Here is an 18077-nt window from a genome sequence, read left to right as displayed (position 1 = left end):
CTCCCTTTAAGATGCAGCCGCTCCTCTTTTCGACACTCCACGACAGCGCAAAAACACGAAGCAGGGGTGTATTTTGGACCAGGCCAGTGGGGCCGGCGCACAGGGCCCAAAGCGATGCAGATGCCGATGCCATTTGCGATGTCAGTGGTTCTTTACTCTCAAGGATCTTATGACTACTCACACTGTTATAGGGCATACCTGATGAGAACCAGGAGCGAAGGGAGATATTAATTGAGCGGGGGGGGACAGGGACGGCAGTCAGAGGGCCCCTGGGCTATGGAGTACCGCACCCACACGGGTCAACCCAAACACGGGTGCATGTCACTAAGCTTTTAGAGCGTTTAAGTTTTTCACTGTAACAAAAATGTCCAAATTTAATAAGTAATTTATCTTATAATTAAAATTCTGAACATGATGTGACTTTCATGTGTCCTCAGAGATTAAAGAGCTGTTTTAAATTTTAGAAAGGTCCACTGACAGGACCCACACCTCACTTCACCCTGGGGCCTAGGCGTTTTTACCACTCACAAGCGTGTATGTTGCACATAAATGTGCGCAGATCAAAGTCAATGTTAGCTAACACACATAAATACAGCTACACACAGCAAAGACAGCTCGGTGTACAATCTTTTCCAATAATGTGGGGGATTTTTTTTTCCCTTCAAAATCAGCCGTCACAGCCTGAAAGTAAGCATCATGCCTAGAAGATATACTTTGTGAACCAGTAGATCAATAATTTATTTATTTAGAATGCATACTTCAAATATGTCTTTCTCTTCTTTAAAGTACATCTTGCAGGTCAGCAACCAGAGCAACTTTGAAGTAAACAGCAACATCAAACATCTAAATCCAAAGCTTAGTGTATAAATCAGTCCAGTGCAATTTAGCATTACACCAGTATTGTAAACAGTAGCTTCACGTTTTAAATTGTGCCATTTTCTATGGATTTTTTTATTTTTCTGCTCAAGGTTTCTGAAGTCAGGGTTCCCGTGGCATTTGTGAGCACAGCAATAAAATCTTTAACATCCCTGCTTTCATACATTTAGCCTTGGATGAGTCAACTATAATACAAACATGCCTTTGACAGCCAGCTTACTTAGATCCTGGGCATTTACCTCACCACAATCAGTTTCCTTTCATAAGGGGTTGTGAAACTCACTTAAATCCTGGCAAAATAGCATTAATTGTTTTTACTTTTTTATGAATCTGATGAAAAATGACATTGAAAACTGTAAACAAAAGTCAAAGAATCTGGGTGGACTGAGGAGTCAACTTTTTAACTTTTTTTTACGTTGTTTTCAGATGTTTTTGTAGCTGCCAAAGTAAACTACCCAATAATTTAGAGAGGGTTATTAGTAGTTTGAAGAGGTAAATGAGAATATGATGGATTGATCTGCTTAACCCTTGTGCTATCTTAGATGACCCCACCCTTACATTGACGTGTTCTTCCTACCATGACTAAGGTGGATAAAGGTGGAAAGATTTCATATAATCCATGGACACCAGTGAAGATCACAAATCATTGAAGAAAAAAGGTTCAGAGCACTGTCTAGTGGGTCTAGATGACCCAACTCCCAATGTTAAAGTGCCTAGGATAGCACAAGGGTTACAGTAGTAAAAAGAGGCAGCGGATTACTGCAAACATCTGCCTCGCTTGACACCTGCAACCGTGCAAATTCACACTCAGATTTCAATGTTTGCTACAGCGTTTCATTAACACAGAAATAGATTCCCTCAAGAGAACATGTTTACTTCAACAAAGTCACTACCACAGTTTTGCTCATGTTGGTATAAAGTTTCCACATACCGAAAACATACCTTGCAGTTTTAATGGGAAGAAAGTGACCAAAATGTTTTAAACTTGCAGTATGCTTCTTATTTAGCATTTGGTTTAATCAAATGAATTCAGGTCTGTGTGCTGTGTTAGAATGGTTGTGAGGTCTGTCAATCTGTATTCCCAGAGGACATCCTCACGCAGCCTCAGATGAGAGGCCAGTGCTCATTTCCATTCATTTGATTTCGAAAATAATTGTTAACACTACGCAAATGCATTTGTTAGTCATGTCACATTTGTTCTTATTCTTGTGTGGAATAACACACAGATTAAATATTTATTTCTGCTTTTTTTCTGGCTCCAAGAACCACACAGAAAAGAAATGTTTTCCTTTTTTTGACCTTATTAAAACAGTTTCAGTGTAAAAGTTAAAAGAGGTCTACCATTTGTGAATGTTTATTTTATTTAAGAGAACATGCACAGATAGAAGTAAAACCAAAGGTTCTAATTTTCACACCTCAGTGTAAGAACTCCAGTGTAAAGCTCTTGTGTTGGGTTTTTCAGAGCTGGAATCTTGGCTTTGGCTTTATCTGCTTGTGGCCAGAGTTTGCTGGGACACTGCCCTGTCCAGGGAGTTCTCTGCCAGTCAGTCAGTGAAGGCTGTCAATCGGAAACAGCAAGTTTAGAAATTTGTTGCCAGCACCTGCTGCAGTTGGGAATTCAACAGGTGGTAATTAATGAAGCTAGGCAGAGAGAAAAGTTAAAGCAACAGTCAAACACTCGTGAATTTGTTGATTCTAGAGCTCCAACAGTGTTTGTTGTTTTATCAAGCAGCATTCTTCAACCCAGTTGGACGTTTTCTGTTTTAAAGACCCTCACTAATCATCTTGTAATCTATTTTCAAAGTGTTCCCAGTGGTCTTTCAAAAATGATTATAGCATTTTTATCCTAAAATAAAAAAACCTGGGTTGTTTTCTAGGAGATAGTTTCTGCAGAGCAGCAGGAGTTCATTAGAAATTCGCAACCCCACCACACAGCTCCTCTAGGCTGCTGAGAGCTTTTTGTTTAGACTCTCCCGCGCTTGCTTACACTCCCTCTCACCCCTTACCTAACACTACCATTGCGACAAAAATGGTGACAATATTGGAGCCATTCAACCTTACAGTTTTGAGCCAGATGCCAGCTCAGAGATCTACACAAAAATTGCTTTTCATCTGCTCCTGATTCACCATGATTTGAATAAAAAATACTCTTAGATGCAATTTTTAGGCTTAATTTTTCTTTATGTGTGTTCTCCATCATCAGAAAAAACACCACAATAACATGTTAAAAACACAACTTTATTAAAGTAGGTAAGTACAGAAAAACTCCCCGACCATGGGGACGCACTGTGGTTCAGAGGGGCAATCTGATGCCTCATAATTAAAGGGCATGTCCGAATGTCTTTACCTTTTCGATTATTACAAGTTGGAGCTGTAAAATTGCAAAAAACGTACGTTTTGAAGCTGTTGTCTCCTACTGAATAACAGGATTTTGAAGCTATTCTATCTGGCTAGGTACTCCTAGATATCCTATATTCAGGTTGAGGCCTTTACTTTTATGCAGTGTTTTTAAGGCTTTCATTGAGACATTTCACATTGTCATTTGATCCTCTTCATTTATATGACTACAAAGGTCTGAACTTGCAACTAGAATCATGAATTCCTTCACACACTCTTCTGTGGATCTGTTTGTTCTTAACTTGTGGAGAGAAACTCCAAGGAAAAGAAAACACACAAACAGTGCAAAACATTTCACTCTGTTTCAGTCCCATGTGCTGCTGCAAACAAGATCTTCAAGAAAAATGTATTGAACTCTCCAACACCCTCAATCCTCCTGCCTTTTGGCTCAGCAGAGGGCAAATGATGGCCTAACTGCACTCACCCCCCAAAACCTAACAGTAACATACACAGTCATGGGTGTTTTCAAATGAATTCCAAATAGACCCAGAGAATGGAAAACTACCATACAAGGGGAATTTCAATCTGTTTTTATTTTAAAAAGTAAGTAAATGTGTCTCGTTTCTTTTTCTTGAGGATGTGACAAGAAATAAAGTCAAAAGCAGTGACACTGAAATGCATTGACAGAGCAGCAAGAATACTGATCAGTTTTAATTTGATTCCCTGGGACCTGGAAGGATGGTTTGAAAGGCAGCAGTCAGAGTCTCTTCTAAGGCCTCCCTACGGTATTATGACTCCTGCTGCTAATAAAAGTTTTAAGAGTATAGAAAAACACATTTTTTAACTTTTTTTTTCATCTTACAAACCTGGTTTTCTAAGGATGATATTTTTCCATCTTTGGTGGAATAACTGCTTTTAATGAGGTGCGTGTGTGGGCTTGTCTTCAACCTACATAGGATCTCCTGTCTAGAACAAAGTCAGCCACCTATGTGCAGCAGAAATTTAAGCTTAAAGAGGGAAAACAGGAAACAATGATTACATTCTTCATTTATGTCACAAAGCTGATAAATAAGAGCCTCAGATAAGTCATCTCAAACACTCTGAAGTCAGTAATGTCAAGGATGCAGGAAATCCTGTGTTGAATCAGCCTGTCAAAAATAAAATGACAAACAGGTCAGGAGGCTTAAAGGCAGCGACTGAAGATTTGATAACTACACTTGTTTCCGTCTCGCTTTATGACTCCAGGCCTTTTTGCCTGTTTTTCTGCACTTGGTTCAGCCATCAAAGGTCATTATTGTTTCTTCTGGCCCTTTTTTTTCTGTTGTTTTCTTATTCATAGATGACCGAACATGACAGCTCAACTTTGAAATGAGCTTAGAGTGTCTCATAAATTTCTCTAGACACATCAAATCAAGCTATAGTTAACATCTCACAGGGCGACACGCTATATCTTCCTGTACGCACGCACAAGGGGTGTAACGATATGCTAAAATCTCAATTTGGTTTTACGTATCAATAAATAAAATTGACCTATGTTGGTGATCTGCTTGATGAAATGAAAAAAACTATTAGCTGCCAGGAACCAAAACCTTTGGATACTTAACACTGACCTGAAAAAAACATTTTAACTTGCACTTTTTTTTTCTTGTAGATTCTTGTTACAGTCGGGCGATACTGTTTTAAGTTCATTAACAGATTGGATGTGTTACTGTGGCATACGCTATCTTTGTGTAACAATGTCAACACACAGCATTTGACTTATTCCAATTGTCTTTTCCCTTCATTGGATGCTGACAACAAAGCCGAAGTGTTCCCACGCAGGAGAGCGTAAGGAGATGGGGGGGTCCTCATCTCTGGCCTAGCGTCTGCTTTACCCATATGTTGACATGCTCACGGTCCGTCACCTAATACCGACTTGGAGGAAACTCACAGCTAACATTAGTTCTGCCTCGGCGCAAAGTGAATACTGTGGCGACCTGGGGGTTAGCCCTGCCTTTAGCCACTAATCATGGGAAGTGTGAAATCTTGTGTGTTGGATCCTTAACCATCACTGAGAGAGCTATGAAGAGAAGTGAGGTTCATGTTGTTACGCTGTTCGTGTGTGTAAATGGATTTAATGCCGGAAAGGACATGGAGCAATCCATTTCTATGTCTACCCTATCTCTGAGACTGCTTGATGGTGTGTTGAGTATGGGGCAGGGACAGCCAACGAAGCCAGTTAATTAGCTGCTCGGCTCTCATTTCCCCGCTACGAGTGACAAAGCAGCTGGGTTGTTACAATGCACGTGCAGGGAAAAAAAAAATGTACCGAAACGGTACAGATGTGAACCAAACCGAAACTGCCGTACCGAAACGGTTCAACTACGTGTATCGTTACACCCCTAGCGCGCACTTTCCTTGTTGTTTCCTTTGAACTACCTTTTTTTTGGCTCAGACAGGCCACATTTGCCCATGACAGAGAAAAAGAAACCCATGAACAATAGATTGTGCTAGTATGTGTTAAACCATACAAATTCAGTAGCTCAAATGTGAAAACAAAGAAACTGGCAATGCAAGGCAAACCTGCTTCGCAGCAGGCGTTGGGGAAGGCACTTCAACCCCTTTAGAAAACTGGAACTGGGAGGCAGCGGACTTTGTCATTGTACTGCTGAAAAAACAAACTATCATCCAACATCCGCACAAGAAAGAATCACAGGACACCAGCGGTCTGAGGCTAACAGTAAACAGAGCCAAACCTGTGGGAGCCCAGCATAAATGATTAACTCTGAGCAAGTACAGGGCTCAAAGGAGAGTTTATGCCAAATGTGAAAATCCAAATCATTTGCTCAAACCGAACTGTTGTGAATTGGTTCTGATATACGTTAGAGCCTTTGAGTTCAGTTATTGCCTCACTATGTTTAAAAGGAAATGTCTGACAGGAACAATGATTAAGATGAGTAGGCTGTGTAACTTCCTCAAATGCTTGAAGTCTGTTTCATTTTTTAGTATTTGTAAAATAAAGACAAATAAACATGTCCTTGTGGCATTTTTATCAAGATGCAGGACAGATGTAAAGAAAATTAAACTTAAATTGCATTTCTGAGTATTTCTTTATTCAAATCATTGTGAATCAGGAGCAGATGAAAAAATGCTGTTTGAAAAATAGCAAATTTGTGGTGTAGAAAATACCTTGGGCGGGCCAAAAGCTTCAAGCTCTATTCTGATGCATCCACTTGTAGACAAAACTGTACGGCTGGATAGCTCTGATATTGTTCACCATTTTCGTGTCACCACTAATGCTAAGTTAGGGGCATGAGGGGAAAGTGGAGGAGCAGCTGTGGATCCCACCCATAAATCAGAGGTGAATTTCTGATGAACTCCAGCCACTCTGCAGAAACTATGTCTTAAAAAACAAGACAGGTTTTTTTTAATCAATTGGATAAAACTGGTTTATTAAAAGACCACTGGGAACACTTTTACAATAGATCAAAATATGATCAGAGTGGATCTTTAAGAATGGTTGAATCCAAATCATGATAGATGTAAGTGAAAAACTCTTTTGACCAATGACATCAATCTTTACAAAAGTTATTATTTACTGTTTAACATTGCAGGCTAAATATTTACCACAAGAACGTTTGTTCAATCTGATTCGGTGTCAGGGGTCGTCTTTGACAGCAAAGAATGGAGTCGAAGGAAAATGGTAAATTTAACCCTTGTGGTGATTTTCAAACAAAAAAAATTTAAATTCTTCACATGAAACTGTCAAATACCCTAAAAACTATGTTTTCTACATCAGAGTTTGTCCCACATGGATGAATATCCTGTAGTAGCTTAAGGCCACATCTCCTCTCCCACTTCCTGTCGGCCTGTCAAACGAAATCTTTTAATAAGCACTCTTTTCTAAAGGGCAAACATTAAAAGTTTATGCAGATAACAGGAGTTTGTCATCAAGGGGTGGGTTTGGTTTGAGTTCTGACTTGTCCCCCAGCTACTAAAATATTGCCAGTTGAAGGGTGTAGGCTTTTCTCTAATCTTCTAAAGAAAATGTGACACTCAAAGAGCCAAAAGCTGATGAGATTTAGCCACCACATCAGTCACCATCAAACTGAGTCCTAATATGTAGCAAAAATTGTTGTTTGTTTACTAATAAACACATTTTGGGTTTAAAAAAAAAAACACTTCAGTAAAGATTTTTCTATTATTTTTGCACAAATGAAAGGCCAAAAGTTTATGAAAGACGATGTCACTAATGTACATGAAATGTTTTATTAAAATTAACATTCATCAGCCTATACACTTTTCAAGAAAATAAAATCAAAATTCCAATTTCCCTTAAGTTAGACAGACATTTTTTTAGCAATAACAAGATGTTCATGCTTTCTCTGAATTGTATTGATGTTTAAAAGTTTATTTTTCTACAAATAAATCACATGACTCGAGTTTATATTGGAAAGCTAACATTTCTTCTGATGAAAATAAAATAAGGTTATAAACTTTATTTTAATACACTGAGGTCAGCTTTTCCATTCTAAAGCTAATATTTAACTGTTGTTTCTCTTCCAGCTTTACTTGCAAATACAGGAAAAAATTAATGATATTGCAAAAAGTTTGAAGATATTGGTCTCATACTTTTGAAAAACTGGACATAAATACTGTAAAGTTGGGGGGGTGGGGGGTGGGGGGAATGTCTAAATTCTTGAAAATTGGGGACCAATGTTAACTTTTTTAATCATTAGAGCGAGCCAACTGGATTTACAGTTGCTTTATTTAAACTGTGACCAAGATGAAAACATTTTTACCAAACAGGTTTTTTGCCAATTAATGTCCAGTATTATAGAAAAGGCATACAGAAAGAAACAAAAAAAAGCTAATTGGCTACAGGCTAACTGTTTTAACAAATGTTGCTACATTTGTTCCTGGTGAATGCTTTGGAAAGAAAACTGTTCTTTTAAAGGATTCAAATAGAGTTTGTTTATTTAAGACCAAACTTCTGTTCATTAACTAAATTGGACTGGCAGTATTTTTTTATGTTTTGTATTTTAAACCAAACAGGTAAACCAAGCTCACATTTATGTATTGATTTTTTTTTTATGATTTCCCTGAGCTTATTTATTTATTTTTTGCTAGGAAATATAAAGCATATACTACAACATGCACAAAGTGTTGATGGCAGAACGCTTACTAATTTTGCCGAGGAAATGTAGCTGAACATAGTTTATGAGCAATTTGTTTCTAATTTGTCCTACTTGAAAAAAAAATTAGAGCTTTAACGTCCCAAATTGCAAAACACCACTTGCAGCTATTTCAATATTGTGTGCTTCAGTGCTGCTGTCATTCTGTGTGATGCTAACAGAAGAAAAAAATGATCATCATTGAATGTGATGCACATTATCATAAATATGCATCACACGCAATTTCGATTTCATCACTCTGGCAGACTAGAGAGATTTGAAGAAATGCTAATGTGTCTGGCAGCCGTCCAATCTGTTGCCAAAATGGCTTACAACCCTCCTCTGCGTCGTGTGGGACCTTACCTGCCACCAAATGACTACAACATTGTCCACATGCAAATATTACCAGAGGAAATTTTTTCAGGTAAAAGTTACTGCCTGTTTACAAGGACTGAAATCCACAGCTTCCTCTGATGCTTACAATGGGGGTTTAAAAAAAACATGTTTTAGTCTGTTATAGTCTATGTGAGCAAACTGCAGAGTGTTTTCATTGGCCAGTGGCAGTTAAAACACAGCAGCATTGTTCCATGTTGAAGTCTACTATGTAACAAACACCTTTTTGAAATAATGAAACTCAAACTAGTTCATCAGTTTTTATATTAAGTAGCTTTGGAATCAAAAGGAACAAAAACATGAGATCTGAGAAGTTAGATTTTAAGTCACAAGTAATACCATTTTTTAATTTATTACATTATTAAAGTTCAAATTTATGATTTGCCAAGGTAATAATCAGATATTACTTTAACTTACAAGTCTTCTATTTTTATTTGAGTTTTATTTAACCAAACTGGGTCAAAGATAACTTTTATTTTCCGAGAAAAACAAACAAACAAAAAGCTCCTCCAGGAAACCACTCCAGTCATTTGCAAAGTGCAGACAGACAGCACTCAAAATTAGGGGTTTGTGCAACATCTCCACTCTTCCTGAGCTTTGAATCCTTGATTTCTGCTTCACATATCAGCCTTATAGATGTCAGCCATAATGCAAAGAAAATAGGCGTCACTCTTGAAATATAGAGATATTTATTTCCATAATTCTTCATACAAACATCTTTTTGTAAAAACTGCTGGGACATTTAACGGTGCGCAGACATGGCTTTGAGCGGAGGTCAAACTGTGGCATGACAAAAGATAAAGCATCGTGATAATCCAATAGAAGCTACAGGTTGTGTCTGCTCCACTCTGGGCTTAGTCTCCAATACCTGAGTCTCAGTGGGGCACAGAAAATGAAAGGAAGGGTTCCTCTCCATTTGTGCAAAGGTTCATTTGGGATAGAAAAATATTTAGGAACAATTGAATTATTCTGTAATGCAGGCTGATGCAAATCTATCAATCACAGCTGAGTTGTGGGGTTGAAAATGCTATAGGTAGATGAAAAGTTTGCTTTTATCCAAACCTTTCGGAGCATCAGAGTGCAACTATCATCTGAACATACTGTTTCTCCAAATAGAGATTTTTCTCTCTTTTCTATGGATAAACAGTCACAAACTGTAGGGCATGCGCATTGGTTGGCAGTGTCACAGCCAAAGCTCTTAACTGGCTTATATGAAGAGAACAGCGCTTCCTCATCAGTGCGCACGATTCCATAAAGTCTCTCCTTAAATATCCGAAATATTCTTTCCAGGTGACTGGCATCTTTTTAGTCAGTTGACAAAATAATCTCCTTTGATTTCATGTGTGGTGTTTAAATGATTAGCCAGCTCTTGCGTCACAGCAACTTTCCCAACCTGGTCGTTCCTCCTCTTTTCCATGATCACGTCCTCCAAGCTTTGGAACTCCAGGACGTGGCTCTTCTTTTCAGAGAACTGCAGTTTTAACTTGTACGGCTGTTTTCCTATCCTTATCTCCCCTCCGATTTTGAACTCCCGCTTGCCAAAGCGACACCAAGCGGCAAAACATTCAGAGTTCCTCCAGCTGAGTTCTCGGTCTCTTGTGCCAACGTGGTCCAAAGCGTTGCGCACGATCACTTCCGGCGGGAGCGCGCGGAACCTGTAGAGAGTGTTCACAATCCTGCCCTTTTTGCCCTGACTCACGTCGGTGAGGAAGTTGTTCTTGATCTCAGCGCGGTGCAAATGAACCACCTGGAAGTCTCCGACGTAAACAGCCCAGTGCGGGTACTGTCCGGTGGCCAGAAACTCCAGCACGTCCCCCGGTCTGCACCTGTTCAGGAGGCTCTCCGGGGAGAGCGCCGCGGCGCCGCCGCTGCGCTCGTAAACGCACTCCTCTCTGTAGTAGATGGCGCAGTCCAGCTCGTCCTGGAGGTCGAAGGGCTTCTCTTCGTGGTTCACCTGCTCCCTCTCGGAGGAATATCGATCCGCGCGCTCATCCTGATCATCGTCGTCGTCATCGTTTGAGAAAATGTACGAGACGCCGATTCTGGGTCCGTCGCCATCGGGATCGAACCCGTTGGGGTCGGACGTCGGCACCTCCGCGTAGTTTGTGTGCGTTAGTTTCTCCACCTGGTTCCCCATGCGGACAGACACACAGGGCGGTGAAGCGGGACTCGGAAGCAGCAGGATCCACCTGTTCTGCGGGCGGGCGGAGAGTTGCGCCGCGTCTTAACTAAATCCAAAGCGGGGAAAGCGGGCGGCAGTAATCCATGTCCAGCTGTAGGCTGCGTCCTCCAAAAAACACCAACTGTTCGGACCTGAGTGTGCAGGGAGGGGGAGGGGGGGGGGGAGACAAATGAGCGGCTATTAGGGCGCGCTCACAGGCGGATGTCTACCAGTTTGACTTTACATTCACAACAGGTGTGACCTGACTCACCTGCTGACTCACATTTCCCACGGAACTCACCGACAATCGCCGAAGCTTCTGCTCCTCTTGTCCTTCACACTTTTCGGGTTAGATGAGACTTTGTCATTACTTTGTTTATATCAAGTTTGTCTGTATTTTTATTCTGTATTTCGACTCACCGGGTAGTCACTTTGCGCGCAGCTTCCTCTCAGTAGTTAATACATGAGCCCAGTCAGTGCGCCGTCAGCCGCTCCACTTCCTGTGTGGTTTGGTTTATCCTGCTGTGTGTTGTATGTATGAGACACCCTGTTTGTTGCAACGAAACTCGTTCAAGATCTGACTGCTGGGAGGTGTTGTGTCTCTTAAAGCAACAGCATGCCCTGTTCAGGCGTCACTGCCAACATTTATTCCCAATGCAAGAGGGAATGTCAGTGAACCAAAATTCCAGCTGTTCTGCTCAAAAATGAGAAAATAAAGTTTTATGTAGGTTTCACAATTTAACCCAATATTGAGTAAATTCAACATAATGATTAATGAATGCAACGCAATAATGTTGAGTAAATCCAAAATAAAGATTTATAAAATTAACGTAATAATGTTAAGTAAATTCAACATAATGATTAAGAAACTCAACGCAAGAATGTTGAGTGCATTATACTTAATAGCACAATGTAAACTTACTATAACTGTGTACTGTGGAATTTATTCAAGATAGTTTGTTAAATTTCAGTCATCCACTCTTTCTCAAATTTAAACAAAATAGTTTTGTAGGACCGGCTGACGAAACTTTTTTATTTTAATCTAATGTTTCATTTCTTTGAGCGCAGATTCACTCCTTTTTTTTTTTTTAAAGAGAATAAGTGAATTGTTTAGCAATTCCAAAAACCTCCAGCATCTTCAAAGATTTTAAAATCACTAAATGATTAGAGTTTTCCTGGATTAGTGGGAAATGGAAAACCTTACTGGAAATTTTCCTCACCAACATGTGGATGGATATGTGGCTGGTGGTGGTGATGTCATGGTGTGGGGGTTATTTTCTTGGCACACTTTGGACCCCTTACTACCACTTCACAGCCTACCTGAGAATTGTTACTGACCATGTCCATCCCTTTATGACCGCCATCTTCTGATGGCTACCTCCAGCAGGATAAACTTGAGTTCACTGGACTCAAACGGCCTCCACAGTCACAAGATCTCAACCCAACCCAATAGATCCCCTTTGGGATATGGAACGAGAGATTGACATCATGGATGTGCAGCCGACAAATCTGCAGCAACTGTGATGCTGTCGTCAGTTTGGACCTAACTCTCTGAGGGATGTTTCCAGGACCTTGTTGAATCTATGCCACCAAGGATTAAGGCAGTTCTGAAGGAAAAAGGGGGTCCGGCTTGGTACGAGGTGAACCTAATAGAGCAGCCGATGAGTTAGTATCCTACATCCCTCATTGTAAACAAAGACAGGGACCTCCTGATTGATCTGCTCTCAGCTCAAAGCAGCATCAGGTTGCCAAATACCATATTCATGTTTTGGAGAAACGTCTGATTTTTTCGACACAATGATTTTTAATAAATACTTCTCATATTAATGAATGCAAAACCACATTCCATATGGAGCACAAACCTGCTGAACAGTGTAGGGTTGGGATGCAAAACCAGCCTGCCTGCAGTCCAGATCTGACTATACATCAAAGTATGTCACACACTCTCATGCATACAAAAGTGGTGAAACGTATTTATTAAGTCACATTTCAAATAAATGTTGTAAGATACAACTTTTTACACATCTTCATAAAGTTTCCCATCATCTTTTTTAATTCTGTTTTTAAGATTTACCATAGCAGCCCTGCACGGCTTAAAAAATATACAGATTGAAAAGCTCATGCATCACTTGGAGTGTTTTCTGCTGCCAGACCTTAATAGTTTTGTTCACCTTAGAGAAGGTCATAAAGCCCAGAATATTATTTTCCTTGAACGATCTGCGTCAACACCCCAAAAAAAAACAAGTCGCTTTTTATGATTACTTCCAAACCTATGAGTTTGAAGCAAAAAACAAAAAAAAGTATAGATTAAACTTCAATTTTGACGTTCTTATCTGCTGCTCTCCGCTCATTTATCTAAAGCTCCGGCACAGCCGAGACACCGCTGCCAAGACATGATCGTTTGTTTGCTTCCAGGCAGCCAAAGGTAAAATCCTCCTTGGATGAGCCAGACATCCAGACTTACAGGCAGCTTTCACGCCTTAAAGCTTTAGAGGAGATAAGTGCTAATTTGAGGTCAAACGTGGGCAATCGCACTCAATAATTTGATTTCATTTTCAAACACATTAATGAACCAGCTGGAAAAAAAAGCCTCTCTTCCATGAGTGACTAAATCACAGGTGAGATTTTGCAGTTATTTAATTAACTGTGACGCATGTTGTGTGGCAAACACAATAAGATTTGCAGAATGGTAATTAAAATCGAGCAGAGGGGTAGTGGGTCGACAATAGCAGGAGAATTTGTTCCCTGTTAATTTCTTAATTTGTAAAAGGTTCTTGCTTTTTAAACGCCTGATGCAAGATTATTAAAAGATTAGCTTCAACACTGCCTTCGTTTGTGTTTTTCTGTGAAATAATGACCCTTCATAAGCAGCGTGAATAAGCAAAGCGAGGTTTAAACACATAAGAGCATTTCCACAGAGGTGAAAGAACAGACTGTTTGTCACCTTGGAAGTTTCAGGATAATCTTTACATCAAAAAAAATATTTTTCTGCAAAACTGGAGGATGGAACTCTCAATTGTTTCATTTTTTTTTTTACTGTATTTACTAATTACAGTATCTTCACCTGACACTAATTTAAAATAGTAGAAAAAGCCCCTAAACGGCTTTGTGGAAACGCTGCCCTCTTGTGGTGTAGCCACATTATTGCATCACCAAAATATCAAACATGATAAAAAAAAAAGACAAAAGGTTCCAAAAATTCAGATTTAATGAACAAATATTTGCACAAAAATAGAACATTTGCACCCCAAAAAATAAAACATGGACAGATAGGTTATCAGTAAAGCAGTGCTAATTTTTGCTGTTTTTCTTCTTTTGGTTCTGAATCCTTCTTCTCAGTATCTGATCAAGAATGAGGTCTGACTCTTTCACATCTGCGTTTTCACAGCCCACCACAGGACATCTAAATGAAATGGAACAAAGCACAAATATCAGTTTCTTCTTTGGAACACTTAAATCCCTCCAACACAAACTTTGTAATCGAGAACATCACCATATCCTCAAAATGGAACTAGATTTATAAAGTTTCATTAGCTCAAAAGACTAGGGTTTCGTACCGGCACTTCTTCTTCAAGTTGCGTCTTGTTTTGATCAGGTCCAAGATGGCAGATTCATCATAGTAGTGGTTGCACTTTTTATTTTTGACTGGTTTTAACATTTCCACCTTAAAAAAAAAAAAAAAAAAAAAAAAAAAGCTTAACGTTAAAAGTTAAACAGGTGTGTCAGAAAATAGGTGGTGGTGGGGGGGGGGGGGGTCAGCGATGTACCTGTGTGAGCGGGCAGGTGAAATTGACCTGGCTCTGTGTGACGGCGATGTCCTCATCAAACTCCTCCGTGTTCTCTGCTGATTTCTGATTGGCTAAGAACACAAGCATCTCATTTGTAAACCTTCATTTGTTGCACAAAACCCTTAAAAAGTCGGCAGGAAAATACGCAGGTAAATGCCAGAATGTAGCTAAAGAGCAACATATTTTGCTTTCCAAATAAATAAACCCTCCATCCACAAAATCTTACATTTAAAAGTGTGCAACAGAGACATTCAAGACATCCACCTACACATAAATCTTTTTTTTTTTTTTCATTTTATAGATCATTTTCACAACAAATTCGGCTTCATTGTGGCCTGTAAATGCTGCCGGCTGAAATTATCTTCAAGGATTATGCAAATGAATGCAAATTATTGCTATTTTTAAACATTTATTTCAATATGCAACCTTTATTGATGTCTTCAGAAAAATAGACACAAACATTAGCCGCGGTTACATGTACAAAATGTTTTGATCGGATTCGAATTCAACCGTGTACATGGGCCCAGAAAAACTTTTTCCGATTATAATAAATGTTTACATGCGCCAGATGATCTTCTAAACGTGCTTTTATTATTGTTATGATTATTATGAAGCGCCTGCTTGCTCATTATTTATTTTTAATCTTTGTGGTCAGCTCTTTTTTTTCTGGGAGAACGGACCCGGAAGACGTTAGCGTTAGGAGTAGAAGGCTAACATGCGCTAACAACATTTAGCCTTGGATGAACATAAAATCCATGGGGGAAACGCCGCAATCTGCATCTTGGCTACATGTAAATATGTGGGAATAACATCAGCCTTTATTTTGTCGGGACACGAATGGAAACACAAATCCACGTGATTGTTTGAACGGTTTCTAAGGACTGAGCGACATTTCTGCTTTAAGCACACACCGCCCCAAAGCCGCTGTGTGCTCTGCTCGAAGACACAGTTCTACTGGGAGACCCGGCTCTCCTGAGTTTAGCAGCTCGTTCACCTAGAGCTGCAGTCCAAAGCCTCCCACTCATAGCACACACGTTACAAAGCACCCTCTCCTCCCCTCAAACACAAAGCTATAAGTCTGGCTTCTCTGCTCAGAGACACGGTTCACTCGATCCGATCAACAATCGGCATAACCCACCTATCTCGATTGGAAAGAAATTTTGATCAGAACAAGTCTGATCGGGGCAGAGTATTCCGAACGGCGTGTTTACATGACACATTTTTCTTCCGATCAGGTGTTCTTTCCAATTACTTTTGTCCATATAAACGCAGCTAGTAAGATAAACACAGATTTTGAAAAATGTTTTGAGTCAATAAATTGGAAAATTATGCAGTTTATACTTGTTGCATCTTAATATAAAAATGATGGGTGGAAAGGTGTGGATTTTACATGGTCTATTGCACTTTGTTTCATAAATGTCTCGAATTCTGCACTTGTGAAGCATGTCCCATTGTCTGATACCAACATCTTTGGAGGACCAAACACACTGAAACTCTGTCGCAATTTTTCAATGGTGATTTGTGAAGTAGCTGATTTCACCGAATAAATGGTTTTAGGTCATAATGGTTCTTCATCAGTAATACAAGCTCATTGAAGGACTTGTCTTTTGGCTTGTCTGGGCTGAGGAGGTTCGCATAAACTGTAGGTCGGTGCTCCAACTACACTTATCAACATTGCCTTTTGTCTGTCTTGATTGTCTATTTCATTGGCCGCAAAAAACTGTTCAAGTATTTCTGTATACTTAACCCAAGTTTGAGTCTTTGGATCAAACGCTGCTGGCGTGCCAATTGTTGCCATGCTTCACTTCTGTGGGAGGTTAACCACGTATCTTTCTGCTGCTTCTTTCTTCTTTTCTTTCTCTCTCTTTTTCTAAGGTCTATGGGCTTTTCTCCTCCTTAAAAATCCTCTTCACCAAAAAGATGTTGCATCTTCATATAAAAATGAAGGTCCCACACATTGAACTGGGTGCAACAGTTTTTCATTTGCATAACAGAACCTTTCTGAACAGTGGATGCTGTCCACCATGGTTCCTGACTTCTTCGTCTGTCACCACACGGCGCTACAACTCAATGAAACTTGTAGGCTTGCCCTCTGGTGGCCACTTACCTAATTACAATACAATATTAAACCAACAATCTTCTCAAATTCAACATACCACATTACTAAAAAATAAAAAAATAAATAAAAAAAGTAAGATGCGCTTTCAAACAATGCCTCAGAAATCAGTGAAATTATTTTATAGAGATATAAAAAAAAATTCAACAGCCTTACTTTGTTTTGAAGCGTTCCCGATGCTGTCCTTAAAGGCAGCCACTTTCTGATGGCTGTGGATTTCATCATCAGAAAGTCGGGCTATTCTCTCTGAGAACTGCTCCTTCACTTTGTCAGAAAGGCCGAACAAGGCCTCTGGTTGCTGTGCATTCACCTGCACCAAAGTGAGGCATATTAGATCATTTCTTTTTAGACTTATAAAAATGAGTCTGCGCTTTACAAACACGGATCTAATCAAAGCACAAACAAGCAAAAATAGGGACAGATAACGCTGCAGTAAATGACCTAAATGAATTATTGTTTTTAAACCTGATCCTCATCATAATAGTTACCTCGGATGTAACTTCTTTTGCGATGTCTACAAAGATGTTAATCTCCCTGTCCAGCTTGGCACAGTCCAGGATCATGGTCTCCAGCTCTTTGATGGAAGAGTTCATCTCTTCATCTGAAATGTAAAAAATATACACAAATATAAACTCAATTATTACAAAATATAAGTGCACGCTGAATGGAGCTTGGTCACATGTTTAGCATAATTGCGATAAAACACCATGTTCTTGGACTGCTTCACTATACTAACTGATCCTAGAAGAATAAAACCCATTTCTGATCACGTTTGCAGAAAATGATGCAGGCTCCGAATGTTTACCCTGAGATTCCACCACATCTATGGCAACGTCCGTCACGATGTCCATCCCCGTCGCAATGTCTGCCAAACACGATTTTAAATTGGACAATGCGCCGTTGACAGCACTCAGAGACATTGTGTTCGTAACTTTTATCCCTAAAGTCCAAAGAAAAATCACTGTGTGTTCACCGTTATTGATATCTTCCTTATGTTAACGGCTAGCTAGCTAACTGCTAGCCTTATACTCGCGCCGTCTTGCGAAAAGATGAGATATGCCAATGTATCTCAAAATAGAAAAAAAAACAAAAAAGATAAGTAACTATTCTTAATTCAAAGTACAACCAAAGATCAAACGATAACAAAAAAATAAGAAGGAAAAGGAAGAAAAGTAGTAAACATTTGAGATGAACGGAAGTTACAGTTTCACTTCCGTTTGTTTCTTCAAACTAAAAGCCATCAAATAAATTCA

General features: G+C 39.5%; 2 protein-coding genes across 4 annotated transcripts; both read right to left on the bottom strand.

The window, feature by feature from the left end:
• Positions 1 to 9429: 9429 nt before the first annotated feature.
• Positions 9430 to 11495, bottom strand: fam84b (family with sequence similarity 84 member B). 2 transcript variants are annotated; one of them, XM_004078039.4, is made up of 3 exons: positions 11341 to 11495; positions 11192 to 11260; positions 9430 to 11072 (listed from the first exon to the last, which is right to left on the bottom strand). In XM_004078039.4, exon 3 carries the CDS (start codon positions 10894 to 10896, stop codon positions 10069 to 10071), a length of 828 nt encoding a protein of 275 aa, XP_004078087.1. In that variant the 5' UTR covers positions 10897 to 11072; positions 11192 to 11260; positions 11341 to 11495; the 3' UTR covers positions 9430 to 10068. The 2 variants fall into 2 exon arrangements, with proteins under 2 accessions (XP_004078087.1, XP_011483358.1); XM_011485056.3 differs by having other exon boundaries at positions 11222 to 11260.
• Positions 11496 to 12012: 517 nt separating this feature from the next.
• nsmce2 (NSE2/MMS21 homolog, SMC5-SMC6 complex SUMO ligase) lies at positions 12013 to 18046 on the bottom strand. 2 transcript variants are annotated; one of them, XM_023964015.1, is made up of 7 exons: positions 17798 to 18046; positions 17630 to 17689; positions 17313 to 17425; positions 16981 to 17134; positions 14688 to 14779; positions 14478 to 14584; positions 12013 to 14323 (listed from the first exon to the last, which is right to left on the bottom strand). In XM_023964015.1, the coding sequence occupies exons 2-7, from the start codon at positions 17673 to 17675 to the stop codon at positions 14212 to 14214; spliced, it is 624 nt and encodes a 207-aa protein (XP_023819783.1). In that variant the 5' UTR covers positions 17676 to 17689; positions 17798 to 18046; the 3' UTR covers positions 12013 to 14211. The 2 variants fall into 2 exon arrangements, with proteins under 2 accessions (XP_023819783.1, XP_023819782.1); XM_023964014.1 differs by having other exon boundaries at positions 17630 to 18040.
• Between the last annotated feature and the right edge of the window lie 31 nt (positions 18047 to 18077).

The sequence above is a fragment of the Oryzias latipes genome, chromosome 16 (genome assembly GCF_002234675.1).
Source record: "Oryzias latipes chromosome 16, ASM223467v1".
NCBI classification, from domain to species: domain Eukaryota; kingdom Metazoa; phylum Chordata; class Actinopteri; order Beloniformes; family Adrianichthyidae; genus Oryzias; species Oryzias latipes.
The sequence above is the reverse complement of the archived record's forward strand: the minus strand, read 5'-3'. Positions and strand labels throughout refer to the sequence as shown.